Here is a 15883-nt window from a genome sequence, read left to right as displayed (position 1 = left end):
GGCTCGGGCCTGAAGGTGGTAGGTATTCCGCAAACATGCATGTGCGTACTTCGAACTGACCCCCTTCAACTATCTTCGTCATCACATGGTAAACAGATTCACAATGAGGAGAAATATTTGCTATCGCCTTGCGTCAACGTATCAATTGACTATGCGGCTTCAAGACAAGACTCATGCGCACAAATACACATCGTGTGCGCTCCGCTCCAACCGAGCAGCCACTCAACCCCTTAATCATCACCACCACCGCCACCACCACCACCAGGGGTTCCTGCCCTTGACAGTCAGCGGCGGACACGACCAGCTGCTGGCCGCTGCGACATCGCCCGTCTTGTCATAGACGGCCTTTTGCGGCCACGGACACAGGGGCCGCTGGGCGAGCAGGCCCGACGACGGGTCGAGGGGGCTGTTCCACGTGGTCGCGATGATGGAGTCGACGGCCCGGCCGTGCTCGACCCAGTCGACGAGGGCCAGCACGGCGTCGTGGTCCTTGTCCTTGAACCCCGGCACCGACCACTGGCCGCTGCCCATGGCGCCCGGCTGGAACGCGCCGGCAATGTTGTAGGGCGCCCCGACGGGCGTCGACCAGCAGTGCTGCATGCCCGGGATGAGAAAGAAGCGCAGGAAGTCGGTCACGGCGCCGGCGTCGCCGCCAAATGCCTCGACCGTCTTGTTGTAGTAGTACTCGGACCCCTTGGTCGGCACCAGCCCGTCGGCCACGCCGTGGTACAGCAGCATCTTGCCGCCGCGCCGCTTGAACGCGCTCGTGTCGAACTTGACGGCCTGCGCACCGCCCGGGTCGGTGCGCTCGGCCAGCTTGACCAGGCTGTCGTTGTAGTTGCGCCAGTCCCACGCGGCGTCGTCGAGCAAAAAGTCGCGCTGGTAGCCGACGCCGAACGGCGAAGGCTCGGTCCCGCCCAGCAGGATGTACCACTGGTCCTCGGAGCTGAGCGTGAGGCCCGGGTACACAAGCGAGCCGTCGACCGACGAGTACGCGTCGCTGTACACCTTCTTGGCCGTCTCGATCTGCGCGCTCGTCAGGCACGTCGACGAGTTGCCGCCGCCCCGGCACAGCAGCTTGCTGTAGTCGAAGGCGCACAGCTCCGGGCTGGTGACGATGCCGTCTTTGACGCCGTCTGCCGAGTCGCATTGGCGCACCACCTCGTCGCCAATGACGGAGAAGAGTGCCGTGGGGATGTGCTTGGGGTCGCTCACGGGCAGGTTGTAAATGCCCAGCTTGGTGACGTAGTTGTTGAGGTGCGAGGTCCTGATCAAGTCAATCAGCATCCTCGTGTCACTGCCCAGAGACAACGAGTTCGCCGTGGGGGTTTGATTTTGGAGTGCTCAACATACCACCACGCGGGTGCGCCGATGAGGGCCCCGTCAAAGCTGTCGGGGAACTCCTGGATCTCCCGCAGGCCCTGGCGGCCGCCCGTCGAGCACCCGTTGTAGTACGAGTAGGCTATCTTCTGATTGCTGCCGTAGTAGGCCTGCGTGAGCGTCTTGCCGAGCACGATGGTGCCGTGGAGCGCGCGCCACCCGAAATCCGTCCGTTTCTCGGGCTGGTTGAGCGCCCAGTTCAGGTCGATGACGGACGAGTTGTGCCCCAGATCCGTCGACACGGTGGCCATGCCGTAGTGCGGCCCTGGCGCCCTGCATTGTGTTAGAGACATCTTGATCCAGGATTGTCGGATGGATGATGGCTGCACCAGCGCAGCACGTCACCAGCGCAGCACGTCACCAGCGCAGCACGTACATGTCTAGCCAGTTGATGCCGCCCGCGAAGCCCCCGTTGCCCACGGCTAGGAACTTGCCCTGCCATGCTGTGGGCAGGAACAGGCCGAAGCGGTAGCTGCTCGAAGCCGAGCTCGCCACGCGCACCGTCACGGCGCACAGCTCGGGAAGGCCCGTCGGGTTGACGGGATAGGGGATGTCGGCGGCGCCCTCGCCGAAGCTGCCGCCTTCGGGAATAGAGGCGACCTTCTCGAGCGTGGCGCCGGCGGGGAGGGCCGCGGAAAACGACGCCGTGTCGCACTTGAGCTGATTTGATGCGGGCGCCGGGGCCGGGGCCGGGGCCGAGGCCGGCGAGGCAGTGGCCCAGAGAGCCAAGGCAACGGCGGCGCTGGCGACGGCGACTGTGAACCTCGCCATGGCTAGATTAGCATACACACACACACACACACACACGCCAAGGATTTGATTAATATTATTTTATATGGGGATCGATTAAAAGGCCGGACGAGAACCAGGTTCTTGGTTCAACCGCTCTCGGCAGTCTGGGATTAATATGCCATATATATCACATTACACACAGACTCGCCGCCCCAAGACTCTCGGACGCTACACGCACACGCGCTCACACGCTCACGCGCTCACACGCACATGACAGTGATACATACCGTAGGGAAGTGTAGATACGACACAACACAACACGCCGAGCAGAGTTTCGGCGGCGAGGTACCTAGGCAATGTTCCTTACTTACTGGCTGCAAGGCTCCGAGCCGAGCTTGTAGGGAGCGTGCCGCCTGGGCCAACGAGCTCCTGCTCTTTCACGTCGTCCTTTCCAGCCGAGATCGAATCGACCGTTGTGCTGCCGGGGGGTCGCATCCTGGGGAAGCGATGCAGCGCGCGCGCTAATCGATCTGGCCGAGTCGGGGAGGCAGGTAGGATGAAAGTGAACGCAACGGGAGAGATCAAGGCAGGCAGGCAGGCAGACGGACAGGCGAACGCGGTCCCACAGAGGAACCAAGCGCGGCCAAGGGCACACACTACGCAAGATGGTAGGTGGTAGCAGCAGTTGTGAGCTCGTCTCCCCAGTGGAGACGCCGCGACCTCGCCGGCCTCACCTGGCGAGCTGGCCCTGGGGTCCTTCCTTGCCTTGCGCGTGCTGCACAAAGAGCTCCGGGGGTTGGATCCTAGCTCCTAGCTTGCACGGCCGAACACTCGACAATGGCACGGCGGGGGGACACGGCGGGGGGACACGGCGGGGGGACTGGAGGGGGGGGGAAGCTTTGCTGCTACGCCAGATTGGCAGGGTAACTCCAGGCTGGGCGAAGACTGTTGGCGCACCTTCCGAGTTAAGACGGCTCGTGCGCGAAAGCAATCTGGCGTGGGACGGGATGGGTTAGGATGAGATGGCATCGAGGGAGGGGGGCATGGCCGAGCTGTGCCGCTGCGGCGCCTGGCAGATGACGCGAGGCCGGCCGTCTGGTCTCCGGTCTCTAGGCCCAGGGTGTGCCCCTATCATATTGCCTTGCCACTTCAATGCGAAAGCGAGTGGGTATTGACCTACTCGAGAGGGAGGCAGGGTTGAGGATGGTGTTGCGGTCAGACCGGGCGGCGGAGGCAGTGATGGAGAGGATGATGCTGTTGGTCTGTGGTAAGCGGGTTTGCGCTCGGGTGTTTGCAAGTCCGATCCATGACAGGTTTCTCAACTGTCTTCCGGGCTCCCCGAATCCCGTCTCTGCGGCAGCGTGCCTTGCAACACTGCGCTGTGGGGTTTCCGCGATTCTGCTGGGGGCCCCGGACTCTGGTTCCGCGTAAAATCCTAATGAATGGTGGGGATTTCGCTGATTATCGTTTTCGGGGGGGGTGTGTGATTGCTAATGCGGCGGGCGTAGGAATTCCGTCTCCTCTCCATCGGGCAGGGGTGCAAGGCGGGCCCAGCGGCAGAATTATTTCTCACCGCCCTAGTTATCTGATCTATACCTATGGGCGCACAAGCTAGTGTAGGGGGCGGCGTGTACTCGTCAGCCACGAAGGACAAAATGGCCCTGACCAACAAGTCGCGAGCTGCTCGGCCGCCGGTTGGGATCAATTATTTATGCCAAGGAAAAGGAGGGGTAGATTGACTTTCTAGTTAAATTTAGTGAGGGGGGCAAGTCCTTTGCGACTGGGCGCTTTGTTTGCTTTGCAGGTCAAAACTGGACCGAGCCCCAAGCTCTTTGGTCAGTGCGTTGGTAATTAACTCTGACGGGTACATAGGTACCTACCTAGTCAATCCGGCCCTTCCAGGCCAATATTTATTTTCCGTGCATCAAAATGTCAGACAACACAGAGATCTTGCTGTCTTCAGTAATTAAGCCGACGCCATCCTCGACGTCCCGTCCCATGGGACTGTTCCAAGGGTCCGAGCCTCAAAGTAAGATGGCAACCAATTGATGGACCAGTCCCTGTACTTGACTGATCAAATTGACACGGCGGTCCTGACTGTGCGGTTGATGCGGCGGGCAGGCCAGTCAACAGGCAGGCTCGTTGACTTACTGACTGACTTGGCAGTTGACAGTGGGATTGAGGAGGCAGTCGACAGGGGCACTGACGACTTCGTCCACGACGTTGGAGACAGTCTGTTGAATGCGAATCTCTTCCTTGCAGAAGGCCCTTGCGGCTGCCCTGCAGGGAGCAACAGACTGGAAGAGCTTCCTTTGACATTCTTGCCAGAACAAAGCTCAGAAAATAACCCCAAAAGTTGGCTTGTCTAATGGAACCTACCTGCAAACCACCCAATTGCCTATTTTGAGCACTCGACTTGACTCAATTTGATCTCATAAATGTCCAATTTGCTTGACCAAAAAGGACACTTTGATTTGTCTAATTTGCAATTATTGATCTAGCGCCAGCGCTAGAAGAAGAGGAAGCTTCTATCTTGTGGACGGCCTCGGCCTGCCTTGGCCTTTACAAAAAAAAGAAAACAACTCTTCATAACTGCCGGGAGTCCTCTGGTCCAGTTCAACTGAATGCCGAGTCCCTAAGCCCCAACTCCCTATGTCCTATCCCAGGTTCCACCACAAGTGTTGCCATCTCATCTCCGGATACAAGCCCAGCTTGGATTCAGAGAAAACCTCACCTCCGGATCCAATTCCAGCTTGGATTTGGAGGAGAAAGGATTGTTGGCTATTAAACGAGAGTTAGTTGGTTGCTGCTGCGAGTCATGTCGAGCAGGTTTCTAGGGGAAAGGCACAGGACTGACATACCAAACTATGAGGTGCTATCAGCCCTATGTGGAATGGGTTGGGCAGTTGGTGCCAACATATGTCTTCTGGATTACAGGACTTGGGTGGCCCTTCTGGCCAACATTGGGACATTTGTCAACTCCGTGCGTGAAATAGTGGCACTTGCACACGGCGTAATATTCGACGACTTGTTTGCACATCTTGAAGAAAGTAGTTGTTTGGTGATACCGACTGGCGGAAGGAGAGAGGCGAGATGCAGTAGTTTTTGGAGTTGGAATAGAAGAGAGTGTAGATGTTGGTGGCTGTGGTGATGTGAGCTGTAGTGTTGTGATGAGCAAGACTGAGATGTTTAGCTCGAGTTATCCAGCTCATCTTATAGAAACTTGATGGTCTCAGAGGCTGGCGGTTTGCTAGGGCACCGCAAGCCCTCAACCACAAGTCCTCAACCAACAGTCCGCAACCAACAGTCCGCGACCAGCGGTCCGCAACCAACAGACTATGCTTCTCACGATGAATGATGGGCACAGCGGGCCTGTGTTTCATCTTCATCTCACCTGAGACCGTCCGACACTGGGTCTGTGATAATTATGGATGTGGCGCGTGGTCAACATCGCGGCGCGCCATGATGTGGCCTACCATTCGATCCTTGTCGATCCTTGTCGATCCTTTAGTTTCCTGGCGATTTGGTCGTGACGGCAGCGCTATGTTGACAAACCTATGTGTCGGCCGCCCCTTTTGACATAGCTTGACTAGACATGTGCCGCGGACTTGGTAGGACAAAGCTAAGACCTTGGCTAATATGGGGTGGCCGTGCGCTTGTACGAAACAAATCAAACGATTGTTGGTCGCGCGGCACTTGGCTATTTCGCGGCACAACTTCCGAGGTGGTTGCGCGGCTGTTGGGTCTTTCGCGGCACAACTGCTGGTCGAGGGGTTGTTGGTTTCTCGATACACGACTGCTGCCTTCTGGTGTCATGTGATGGTTTCTTCACTTTTCCAATTTCAAAGGTTTTGGGCGAGCAATCTGGAGTGGCACAATCACCAACCACGGGCGAAGGTGCATTTTTTCGCCGCCGGCATGTTTCGACCATGTGGCGCGAATTCTCCGATGCCTGGGTGCGCCATAATACGCAGTTCAGAAAGTCTGTCCCAAGAAATATGGGATCCCTCTCACGGCGCAGTCCGTTTTGTGGCTCCCACCACACATACCCTGCACTCCCAGCTGCCCTGCCGTGACCTACCCTGCCCTGCCGTGCTCATAATTACTTGCCTACAGTGCCGTGCTCGTGTTTACCCTGCAGCTCTGTGAAGCGCGCTCTCTACTTTTATATATGTGACTAGATTCTTTCCTTGTAGCCTAGCTCCAATTATTCGTGCCTTTCTCAATGAATTTCCCCGTCTCTGTTTTTCCTGTGACGCAATGGCCATGAAGCACAATGGCCATGAAAGATCCAGGCAACTCCTCGTGCTCACTCTTTCATTCTCGTCGAGGGAGAACTCCAGCTTGTCGCACGAATTAGGCCTGCTGTTACGGCGAGCCTGCCACCAGACGGCGATAACCTGACCGGAATGCCCATACGCCGCCACCCAGATCGACCTCGTTCGCTTCATCGCAGGACCCGTCACCCTGGTGATGCCCTCGCTTGACACCATGGCTTGCCGGCCGAACAGACCTTTGAGATTCGACCAGTTGGACTACGGCCAGTCGGAAACACCACATGTTTCGTATGCCCGGTAGTCAGCCTGCCCTGCAAGAGGCCCTCAAGCATCCCGACCTTCATGACAGGCCCTATCCTGACAGTCAGACCCCTCAACACCAGAGCCTGGCACTCAGACCTTGCTGACCTGCCTTGGGGCCTGGTGATTACCTCGCATTCGGACCTCCATGCCCTGCAGCTGGCGACCGACAACTGCCCTGAGCAGTCCTCCTGCTTTCACAGGGCATTTCCGACAACAGCCTGTCAAGCCTCTGCACGCCCGCCCTGATAGACACTGTTGCCCAGATCGAGGCAACAGACGTCTGTTTTGTCTTTTAGTGTAACGGCAGACCGGCATTTTCTGTGCAACGCACATTAGCGCTAATTACCGACCCTGCAAGCCTGACAATTCCTAACAGCCCTGGCCACCTGTCACACTGCTCCTGGCGGGCCGTCGGTAACACCTTTAAGCTCGGATTTGAAGATTTGAGCGATGCCGACTGTGCTCAACTAAAGGCTCTGAACTTCTGGGTTGATTGATGGATTTAATGCTCCGGGACGAACCTTTTTGTCGACCCTGGGGAGCCGTGGTGAAGTCAAGGTTAGGTTATGGATACTGCGCCCGGGCCCTGTAAATCCCTACCTAATTTAATGCTGCGACCTTGTGCTGTGGCCTAGTGCTGTGCCCGCGACCTAGACCTACCGCGATCGAGTAGATTATTGGCCGATTGCTACAATTGTGGATCCGCTTTCATGGCAAAGCCAATTACGTGCATTTGGCCAAAATGTTGTGCATTAGCCTTTGGCCGATTGAACGAGTGAACAGGGAGTGCTCCCTGTTCTGTGATAACAACCCCCAGCACGAGACCTAGATAACTGCCCCGCGTGAAGGTTCACTGAAAGACCATCGCAACAGGCTTGCAACCGATAGGTTAACTGACTTGGCCCGGGTGACTGCCTTGAAATTAACAGGCTGATGTAAGACCCGGGCAATTGCAACGCGTGGCTTTAACGGTGCACCCGGGGGTCAAATTATTAAAACACACCAACAAAAAAACAAGAATGGTGTGCCCGTGTCACGCCCTTGTGAGCTAGATCTATACTTGGCAAGTGGGACGGGGCACAGGTAACATATAGCACTATAAGGTGCCCGATATCGAGGTTCGGGTGTGGGCGTGTTGGAACCAACATCACCCACCCTGCATCAGGGTTTGGGGGGCACAGTAGGCGTATTGCATTCCGAATGAAGGTAGAAAAATCAAGAAATGGGGCACAGTACACGGATTGCATTACAAATTGAAGGTAGAAGAAATGATTGGTTGACGGATGATACCGCTTCACACGAACACGAGGGGAAATGTTTGCGTAGTCGCGTCGGACTTCCTATTTGTCACTTACCGAAGGATTGAATAATCGGGTGGTTGGCACTCTGCTGTCAAGTGGCTCAGCTGGGGTTGATTGGCTGCATTCACCTGCAGTTTGCGTCCCTTCACATCCATGCAGTTTGCTCTGGGGCAAGTGAGCAAGCACTAGGCAAGCCATCACACCAGCTGGAGGCAGGTGGCTGCACATCGTCTTTCCTCACGTATTATTAACCCGAGGCTTCCCACAACTTTTCTTTGTAGAATTGCACCTAATCACATCCCACTACACACTTCTTAGCACACCCAAATTCCACACTTCAATACATTCCACTCGCCATGTCTGTCCTCTCCGGTACCACACCCCCCGTGGAGCAGCTCGCCGCGCTCGACAACTCCTTTGAGCAGTTCGCCGGGACCACTCCCTCGTTGGAGCAGCTCGCCGCCGCCCAGCCGTCCATGTCACTGGACACCGACATGGTCACCCGCGGCTTTGTTCCACGGAACGCACTCGTGAGGCTGGGCAAGGAGGAAGACGCCGTTCTTGCGGCCGAAAAAGCCCGAGAGTTGATTAAGCACTTCTCGGACGAAGAATCAAGCATCAAAAACTACTTGCGCACAACTCGCGGTGTAATAGTCACGGACGATCATATAGCCCAGGAGCCGAAAGCGCCTGGCCAGCTGAGCGCCGAGAGTGGGTCTTTCGCTGACCTCCAGCAGCTGACAGACGATCTTTTGGCCCAATGTCTCGTCCTTCGATTCCACCAAGATTCTGATTTAGCCAAGTTTGGGGCGAAAATCGTCGTGCGAGACAGGTCGATGACGAGAGGCCTCGAAGCATACGCGAAGAGTAGGGGGCTCGATCTCGGGAACTGAGGAGAGAACGGGGCTTGAACATGGAAACTAAGGAGAGGATATGTCTCCAGGCAGGATCCAGACTCAACTGCTTTGTGCTTAGAAATCTAGTCTACTGCTTTATATTCAATCAATAGAGTGGTCTCTTCTCGTGCTCCTCCAGATTCATCACTCTTCGTGCCCCAATCTAGGACCCCCGCATTTCCCCGCGGCCCGAAGGCCCCCGTAGTAGCTTCCCTTTGATGTTTGTTGCGGCCCCACATTAAAACCCTTATTATATAGACTGCACCCAATTACAACGCGCGCTTTTTTTTTAAGATACCGTCGGGGTTGGGTGTGTTGGAACCAACACCACTGCGTCGGCGTTTGGGGGGCACAGCACGGAGTATGCGGATTACCTACATAAAGGGAGAAGAAATGGAGCACAGTTCGCGGATTGCATTTTAGATGAATGAAGATAGAAGAAATGATTGGGTGACGGACGATACGCACTTCACACGAACATAAGGGGAAATATTTACAAAGCCTATTTGCCATTTACTGAAGGATTGAACAACTGGGTTGTTGGCACCAGTCACTCTGCTGCCGAGTGGCTCGGCTGGGGTTGATTGGTTGTGTTCACCTGCAGTCTGCTCTATGATGCAGTTTGTCTCTGGGCAGGGTGGGCACTGGGCGAGCTATCACACAGCAGTAGGCAGGCGGCTGTACCTTGTCTTTTCTCGTGTATTGACCCGAGGCTTCCCACTATCCCATAACGTTTCTTTGCGGAACTGGAACTGCACCTTTCCATATTACACTACACCTTTCTTCTCTAATACAGGGCACCCAAATTCTATACTCTGATCTATTCCACTCGCCATGTCTGCCCCTAATACCCTTGAGCAGTCCTCTGGCACCACTCTCTCCCCCGAGCAGATCGCCGCGTTCCGAAAACGGGGTCCCAAAGGGATACACGCCGGCATCACTCCCACCCCGGAAGATGTCGCCGCGATGCACTATCCCTTCGAGCAGTTTGCCGGTACCACGCCTACATTGCAGCAACTCGCCGCCGCCAAACCGTCCATGTTACTAGATACCGACATTATCGCTTATGGTTTTGTTCCACGAAACTCACTCGTAAGGCTGGGCAAGGAGGAAAATACCGCTATTGCAGCCGAAAAAGCCCGCGAGTTGATTAATTACTTCTCGAAGGAGGAATCAGATATCAAGAAGTTCTTACGCTAAACCCACGATATGACAATTACGGACGATTATATAGCCCAGCAACCAAAAGAGCCGTTACAACTGAGCGTCGAGAGTGGGTCTTTCGCTCACCTCCAGGAGCTAATAGACGACCTTTTGGCCCGATGTCTCGTCCTCGAATACCATAAGGATTATAATTTACCCAAGTTTGGGTCGCAAACCATCGTACGAGACAGGTCAATGAAGAAAGGACTCAAGGCCTAGGCGAAGAGCAGGGGGCTCGAACTCTAAAACTGAGGAGAAAATTGGGCTTCATTAACGAGAGGACGTGTCTCTAGGATCTGGGCTTAATTGTTTTGTGCTTTCACATTTAATTAACAGAATGGTCTCTTCTCGCTCTATGTGCCCCGCTCTACCCCGTATTTCCCCGCGGCCTTCGATCCCCACCTAGAGGGTTATGCTTGAGAGATAAGCGACGGAGCCTGGAGTCAAAATAGTGGGTCACTTCCCTTACGTAATGAGAGTGTATTGAATGGTGTCCGGTGAAGCTTAAGTTGCTCACTGCTATACTTTAGTTCTGTTGGAATCACCAGGTACCGGTACTGGAAACAACAGGGCGTGCTGCACGCCGAAAGCTGGTGGTTCAAGTGATGGTCATTGTTGTCTATGTCTATCTAGAAGAAAGAGGTGGCCGTAGGCCACTTATATGGAATCTGGGACCCCTACGCCTCCACCGCCGCCTGTCTGGCTGATGAATGCGTTGCTACAGCCACCTCTATGTGGCTGGAATGCGCGTTGTTCCAACATGTTCTTATCTCCCGTCGCTAACAGCTAGTGGGTATAGTTCCTAGCACCTCCATATAATATTTGTCTGCTTAAGGAGGCTCTGCTCAAGGAGGGACTTCCACAGATATTCGCGAAAACCGCACATAGTGAGGATAAAAACATCAATTCGAGATACTGTGTCCTTACGTAAGGCAGGTGTAAGTAGCTGAGTTATTTGAACTCTAGAAGTCTTTCACTGTCGTTGCCTTGAAATCGTCAAATTTGCTGGCATGTTCCATTCTGGTCCGACATGAAATAGTTCTAAAGGTGTCTACAGGAAACATCTCCTCACTCACGGCTGTACATCGCCGAAAAATTCCCTTCTAGGTCCCCTGACCTGTCCCATTAGCATTCAACGTGTAAAATATCCCAAACTACCCCTTTCAAATCAAAAAGAGCAACAGTAAAATGCCCCCTCAAAGCTTAAACAGGCGGACATCCGGGCCACCCTCTCGGAGCTTTCGGTTCTTGTAGCCGTAAAGGAGCCGCAGGGCCACTGATCCAACCGCGACAAAGAACAGCATGCCGGCATTGACCCAATGGCCCGTTGGATACCCCCTCAGTGCCTCGTCACTCTTGTAGATCCACACACCAGGAATCTGTCCCATGCCGGCGCCAAAGCCAACGTTGAGCGCCACGGCAAGCCCCACAGACGCCGTCGAGTACACGTTGGACGTTAGCCAGCCCAGCAAGGGCGGAATGCACGAAAACGCACCAGCCGAAGCCAGGATCAGGCACCCGTATCTCTGCAGGTAGGCCTTGGGGTCCAAAAGAGCCGATGTCATGAAGCCGACGGCGCCGATAAAGGCCACAACAGCACTATGTAATCCGCGGGAGTTGAAGCGATCAGCAGAATAGGACACAAAAAGTTGGACCACTGCACATCGATGTCGTTAGCCACAAGATCCAGACCAGCTATCAAAGCGAGGATTGTGCCGCCTTAGAACTCACCATAGGCCACGGCATAGGGTGGAACCGTCATCAGCTGGGCTTTGAGATCAACGTAGCCCAAACCAGCCGTGATGGAAGGCGTAAACAGTGAAAGCGAGCTGAATGGCACCGAAACGCCAAAGTAGATGAGATAATGGCCATACAGGCGCCAGTCAGTAAGTGTCGACTTGGCATCCTGCCACGTCATACTGCTGTGGTGGCTCTTACTCCCCTCGATGTGCAGGCGCGCCAGTGAGATTTCGCGACCCTTGCCTTTGTGGAATTCTTCTGGGTAGTCTGGCAGGAAGAAGTAGACCAAGAAGGCCGATAGACAGGAAGGAACACCCTCGATAATGAAGAGCCAGCGCCAGGCCGACAGGCCATGTGCGCCGTTCATATGTCCGATACCATAGGCGATTGCGCCGCCAAAGGCTCCTGCCAACGTGGCGCTGGCGAGAATGAAGGCGACGCGGACGCTTCTCTCGTCGGTCTTGTACCAGAAAGTGAGATAGTACACGAGGCCGGGGAACAAGCCGGCCTCGGACGCCCCAAGTAAGAAACGGACGCCAGCCGTGGCCGAGAAAGTCTGGACGCCGCCGAGACCGATGGTGATGGCGCCCCACGAAAACATGAGGAACGCCAGCCAGCGCGAGGGGCGCAATTTCTTGAGCAGGATGTTGGACGGGACCTCGAAGATGGCATAGGCGACCAAGAAGATCATGAGAGCAATGTTGAACTGATAGGGCGTCGCCCCGATCTCCGTCTGCATGTCATTGTGGGCTGCCGAGTTGAGGATGCGCGCGTTGCCGATGTTGGAGCGGTCCAGGTAGCACAGGAAGTAGATGGAGGCCGTCAATGGGATGATGAGACGGTCTTGCTTCCACACGACGGCGCGCTCCTCGTCCTTTGTGTAGTTGATTGTGGGCACGAGCTAGGGGATTGCACGTCAATGTCTCCCTCGTTTCAATTGGGCAGCATAGCACCCGACCTCCGAAACGCTGTTGGGGCTCTTACATCATTTTTGCCGGACTCGACATCCCCTAGCTGCTCTAGTTTCTCCGGCTCCATCTCATTGATCGAGTCTGCGGCCATTGCAACAGTCGCGCACAGTGCACCGAAGCCCGATGGTCATAGGCCGACGAGAGAAAACCAAGCGTGCTCTAGAGGAGAGCCACGCAGAATTTTGAATTTTAACGGCGATTTTGAGTTGGCCGACAAATTTGGAGTAGAAGAAAAATTGGACCAAGGTTAGCGAAGACCTGGGTATTCAAGGCCCAGGATCAGCACTGCAGATGCTCCATCTCGCCGGCCGCCTGTCATCGGAAGTGGGAGCCGAGCATGGCGAAAGGGCCGGTGACATGTCGATGCGGGGGCTGGGAGTGGGAGCTGTCTGTCTAGGGAAGGAGGAGCTGTCAAAAGCTACCCTGTATCTCCCATAGTAGGTCTCATGACGGCTGTCCCAAATAAGCGACCTGCCCGTTGGAGCGGTGACACCAGACGGTCTGAGACATGGAGGGAGCCTTAGGGTAGCGACTTGGAAAGACGTAAGGCTTCCGGGATATTAATTAAACCAAGAAAAACGGGAAGTTCCATTGCCACCCCTGTCGACGTCGAGACCATTGGCCATTCCGTCCGTCTTCCCCCGCTCCTTCCCCCAGGTGGAAATCTTGGAATGCAATCGCCTTTATGTTGGACTCTAGGTGGAGCCAACAGCTTGACAGGACGCTTGCAGGGAAGGTGCGAGGAGCAACATTGCACTGCACTGACAGGAGCCAACGAAGACAGGGAGCCGGGTAGCATCACCAGACTGTGCCCCAATCGAGACCCCAGATTCTTAATGGCTGGTCTTATTTCGGGCCGGTGAGCACTCTGGCGTGTCTGTCGCCTAGGGGGGTCCGCCTGCAGCTTAAGTTGCCAATGGGAATCCAACTCGGAGCTCGCTAATAAGTTTGTAAGGTGTTGCGCCCGGCAAGTCACCTGCTGTAGCAGTTGCAAATTGAGACGGGAGCCGATTCGGCACTTCACGTCGGCGTCGTAATGGCGTCAGCGCCTTCCCCCACGAGCAGTTCGCAGTCGAGCTTATCTAAGATACGGAGGTGGAGTTGCTCTGAACTTTCTGCAGCTCTCTGCAATTGCGACGTCAGTATTCTCGGAATGATGGGGGTGAATGCACGGATGACGCCTGATTCAGGGTTCTGCCGACAGTGCGACACCCACATCAAGATGATGAATATTGGCCTTGGCCTGCACTGAGATTTCTATTCGAGGCAGATGTAACGGGCATTGGGGCACGAGTAAACGTTACAGGCCACGCAGATATCGAATGCCGTACCCAATTGTTCTTGTACCTAATTACGGCGTGCATCCACAAAGGTCATTTTCACGTCTCACTTTTGAGGTTCATCAATTGACTCATGTTTCCAATCTCCATATTCCGTGATAGCCGGAATTGGGTGACGTCTGGCAGCCTTACCTGCTGGAGAAGACTCAAGCTGCGAGCACTGGTCTTGGCACATGAGCTGAAGGGGTCAAGCGTTTGTCAAGCACCTGCATACCACCTAGACCTTGATTTTGATGTCAGAGATGTTGTGCCAGGTATCTGGCTAATTGGGGGTGGGTGTTGGTGGTCCTAAAGCTGCCCAATAGTTTCAATTCTGGTTCTGATATCGACATGCCGTTACCACATCGACGGAACAACCTAGATATTCGTCCTCGTAGCTTTTATCCTCAAACAGCACCACTCGATTCCTGCTTCCCCCATCTACTGCTCCTTTTCTTTGCATCGTTGCTGACTTTGCGAGTCTGTGCGAGACAAAGAGCCTGTTCTAGTGCGCGTAAAAGTCCCGTTGCGTATACATCCAAGCCAGGCCCACCGAAGACATCATGAGCGATGTCAAGACCTCGCGAGGCCGAGAGGTGCGGTACACCAACAGCTCGGTGCTGTAAAGGAAAAAGACGCCGACGTATGTGAGCATTGCCAACGTATAAACCTCGCTGTTGGAAATTCGGTAGGCCGCGTAGCCGCGAATCATCGCCGTGTAGAAGTTCTTAACTCCATAGACGCGGGCAAACAGGCCGGAGGGTGCCGGGGCCAAGGGCCCTTGGAATTGCGCCGTCGAGACGACTGGCGACGAGATGTAGCAGACAACCGTGTGGGCGATGGCGAGCGAACTAGTCTGAGCAGGTTGCTACTAAGCACCTTGCAATTGTTGACGAGGGTCGTAGTCGGTCGAATGAAATTTAACGTACCATGAGGAGGAAGTACGGGAGCAGCCCGTCATCTTGTGGCAGCAGTTGTGCCATGTTGAGCGCGGATATTTCCAATGTCAATCTGTTCTTGGCCTTGGGGTGGTTTGGTGAAAGCAGCCTGGCTCTTCTCGAGGAAGCGAGACCATTAATATACGAATGTGCGCCTACAAACCTAACCCATGCGCCTTACAGCCAACGCCAGGTTCGCCAGCGGGGCTGGCAATTTTAATTCCTCGGAAGTTGGCAAAGGCCAAGCCAACGGCGTGGCGCTAGCTAGGTGCATATATCCGTACGCGTATCCGGATCGAATGGCGGCATCGGGGAATTACCAACTCCTCGGGTTGCCCAGTAACGGGAGTCTAAAATGTTGATGTTTGTAATGTTTCCTCCCTCTGGAGCATTACGCAATTAACTGACTTCATATCTCGAATGCAGGCATCATAATCTGCTGCACTGCCTCGATTGCTGTAAAACCGGTCGTATCCTCGCAGCCACGGCCAAACTAAAAAGAGTTTGTCTGTCAGAGACATTCGTAATTGCTGATGTATCAAAATTATGTTATACAAAATCGGGACCTTGTGTCTGAGGAGACAATAATGTGTAGTTAAGGCTGGCTGGCTGAGAAACAACGCCGTCTCGTCCCGGGGTGCGTACATGGAGTTCATCTAATTGAACGATCAAAATTGTTTCTGACTTGAACCTTAATTTCTAACCACCCTGACACTCAAAGGTAATATCTGCAAAAAGAGCTGGAAGCGGCTCTGCTCCTATTTCGGGGACAGGTGTTTGCTTATATTCGCCACGGTGATCCTGCTCAGGGGGGTGGTCAAGA

At 54.7% G+C, this 15883-nt stretch overlaps 6 protein-coding genes across 6 annotated transcripts; 2 read left to right on the top strand and 4 right to left on the bottom strand.

Moving 5' to 3' along the window:
* Positions 1–196: 196 nt before the first annotated feature.
* On the bottom strand, positions 197–1778 carry B0T26DRAFT_715743 (Tannase/feruloyl esterase). The gene is made up of 3 exons (XM_060442248.1): positions 1757–1778; positions 1354–1653; positions 197–1267 (listed from the first exon to the last, which is right to left on the bottom strand). Coding segments are annotated over exons 1-3 (1332 nt in total). The 5' UTR covers positions 1759–1778; the 3' UTR covers positions 197–237.
* A 3218-nt stretch (positions 1779–4996) lies between these two features.
* Positions 4997–5152, bottom strand: B0T26DRAFT_649055 (uncharacterized protein; the record flags this gene model as incomplete). Its single annotated transcript, XM_060438053.1, has 1 exon — positions 4997–5152. One exon carries the CDS (start codon positions 5150–5152, stop codon positions 4997–4999), a length of 156 nt encoding a protein of 51 aa, XP_060294270.1.
* A 3197-nt stretch (positions 5153–8349) lies between these two features.
* Positions 8350–8886, top strand: B0T26DRAFT_753121 (uncharacterized protein; the record flags this gene model as incomplete). The annotated part of the gene is made up of 1 exon (XM_060445628.1): positions 8350–8886. The coding sequence occupies one exon, from the start codon at positions 8350–8352 to the stop codon at positions 8884–8886; it is 537 nt and encodes a 178-aa protein (XP_060294269.1).
* Positions 8887–9723: 837 nt separating this feature from the next.
* B0T26DRAFT_753120 (uncharacterized protein) lies at positions 9724–10089 on the top strand (the record flags this gene model as incomplete). Its single annotated transcript, XM_060445627.1, has 1 exon — positions 9724–10089. One exon carries the CDS (start codon positions 9724–9726, stop codon positions 10087–10089), a length of 366 nt encoding a protein of 121 aa, XP_060294268.1.
* A 1142-nt stretch (positions 10090–11231) lies between these two features.
* On the bottom strand, positions 11232–12888 carry B0T26DRAFT_832187 (major facilitator superfamily domain-containing protein). The gene is made up of 3 exons (XM_060447480.1): positions 12817–12888; positions 11824–12733; positions 11232–11749 (listed from the first exon to the last, which is right to left on the bottom strand). Exons 1-3 carry the CDS (start codon positions 12868–12870, stop codon positions 11289–11291), a joined length of 1425 nt encoding a protein of 474 aa, XP_060294267.1. The 5' UTR covers positions 12871–12888; the 3' UTR covers positions 11232–11288.
* Positions 12889–14627: 1739 nt separating this feature from the next.
* Positions 14628–15105, bottom strand: B0T26DRAFT_753118 (ergosterol biosynthesis protein-like protein Erg28; the record flags this gene model as incomplete). The annotated part of the gene is made up of 2 exons (XM_060445626.1): positions 14628–14978; positions 15052–15105. 2 exons carry the CDS (start codon positions 15103–15105, stop codon positions 14628–14630), a joined length of 405 nt encoding a protein of 134 aa, XP_060294266.1.
* Positions 15106–15883: the final 778 nt, after the last annotated feature.

The sequence above is a fragment of the Lasiosphaeria miniovina genome, assembly GCF_030549165.1.
Source record: "Lasiosphaeria miniovina strain SMH2392-1A chromosome Unknown B0T26scaffold_5, whole genome shotgun sequence".
Classification (NCBI taxonomy): domain Eukaryota; kingdom Fungi; phylum Ascomycota; class Sordariomycetes; order Sordariales; family Lasiosphaeriaceae; genus Lasiosphaeria; species Lasiosphaeria miniovina.
This window is presented reverse-complemented; position numbering and strand designations above follow the sequence as displayed.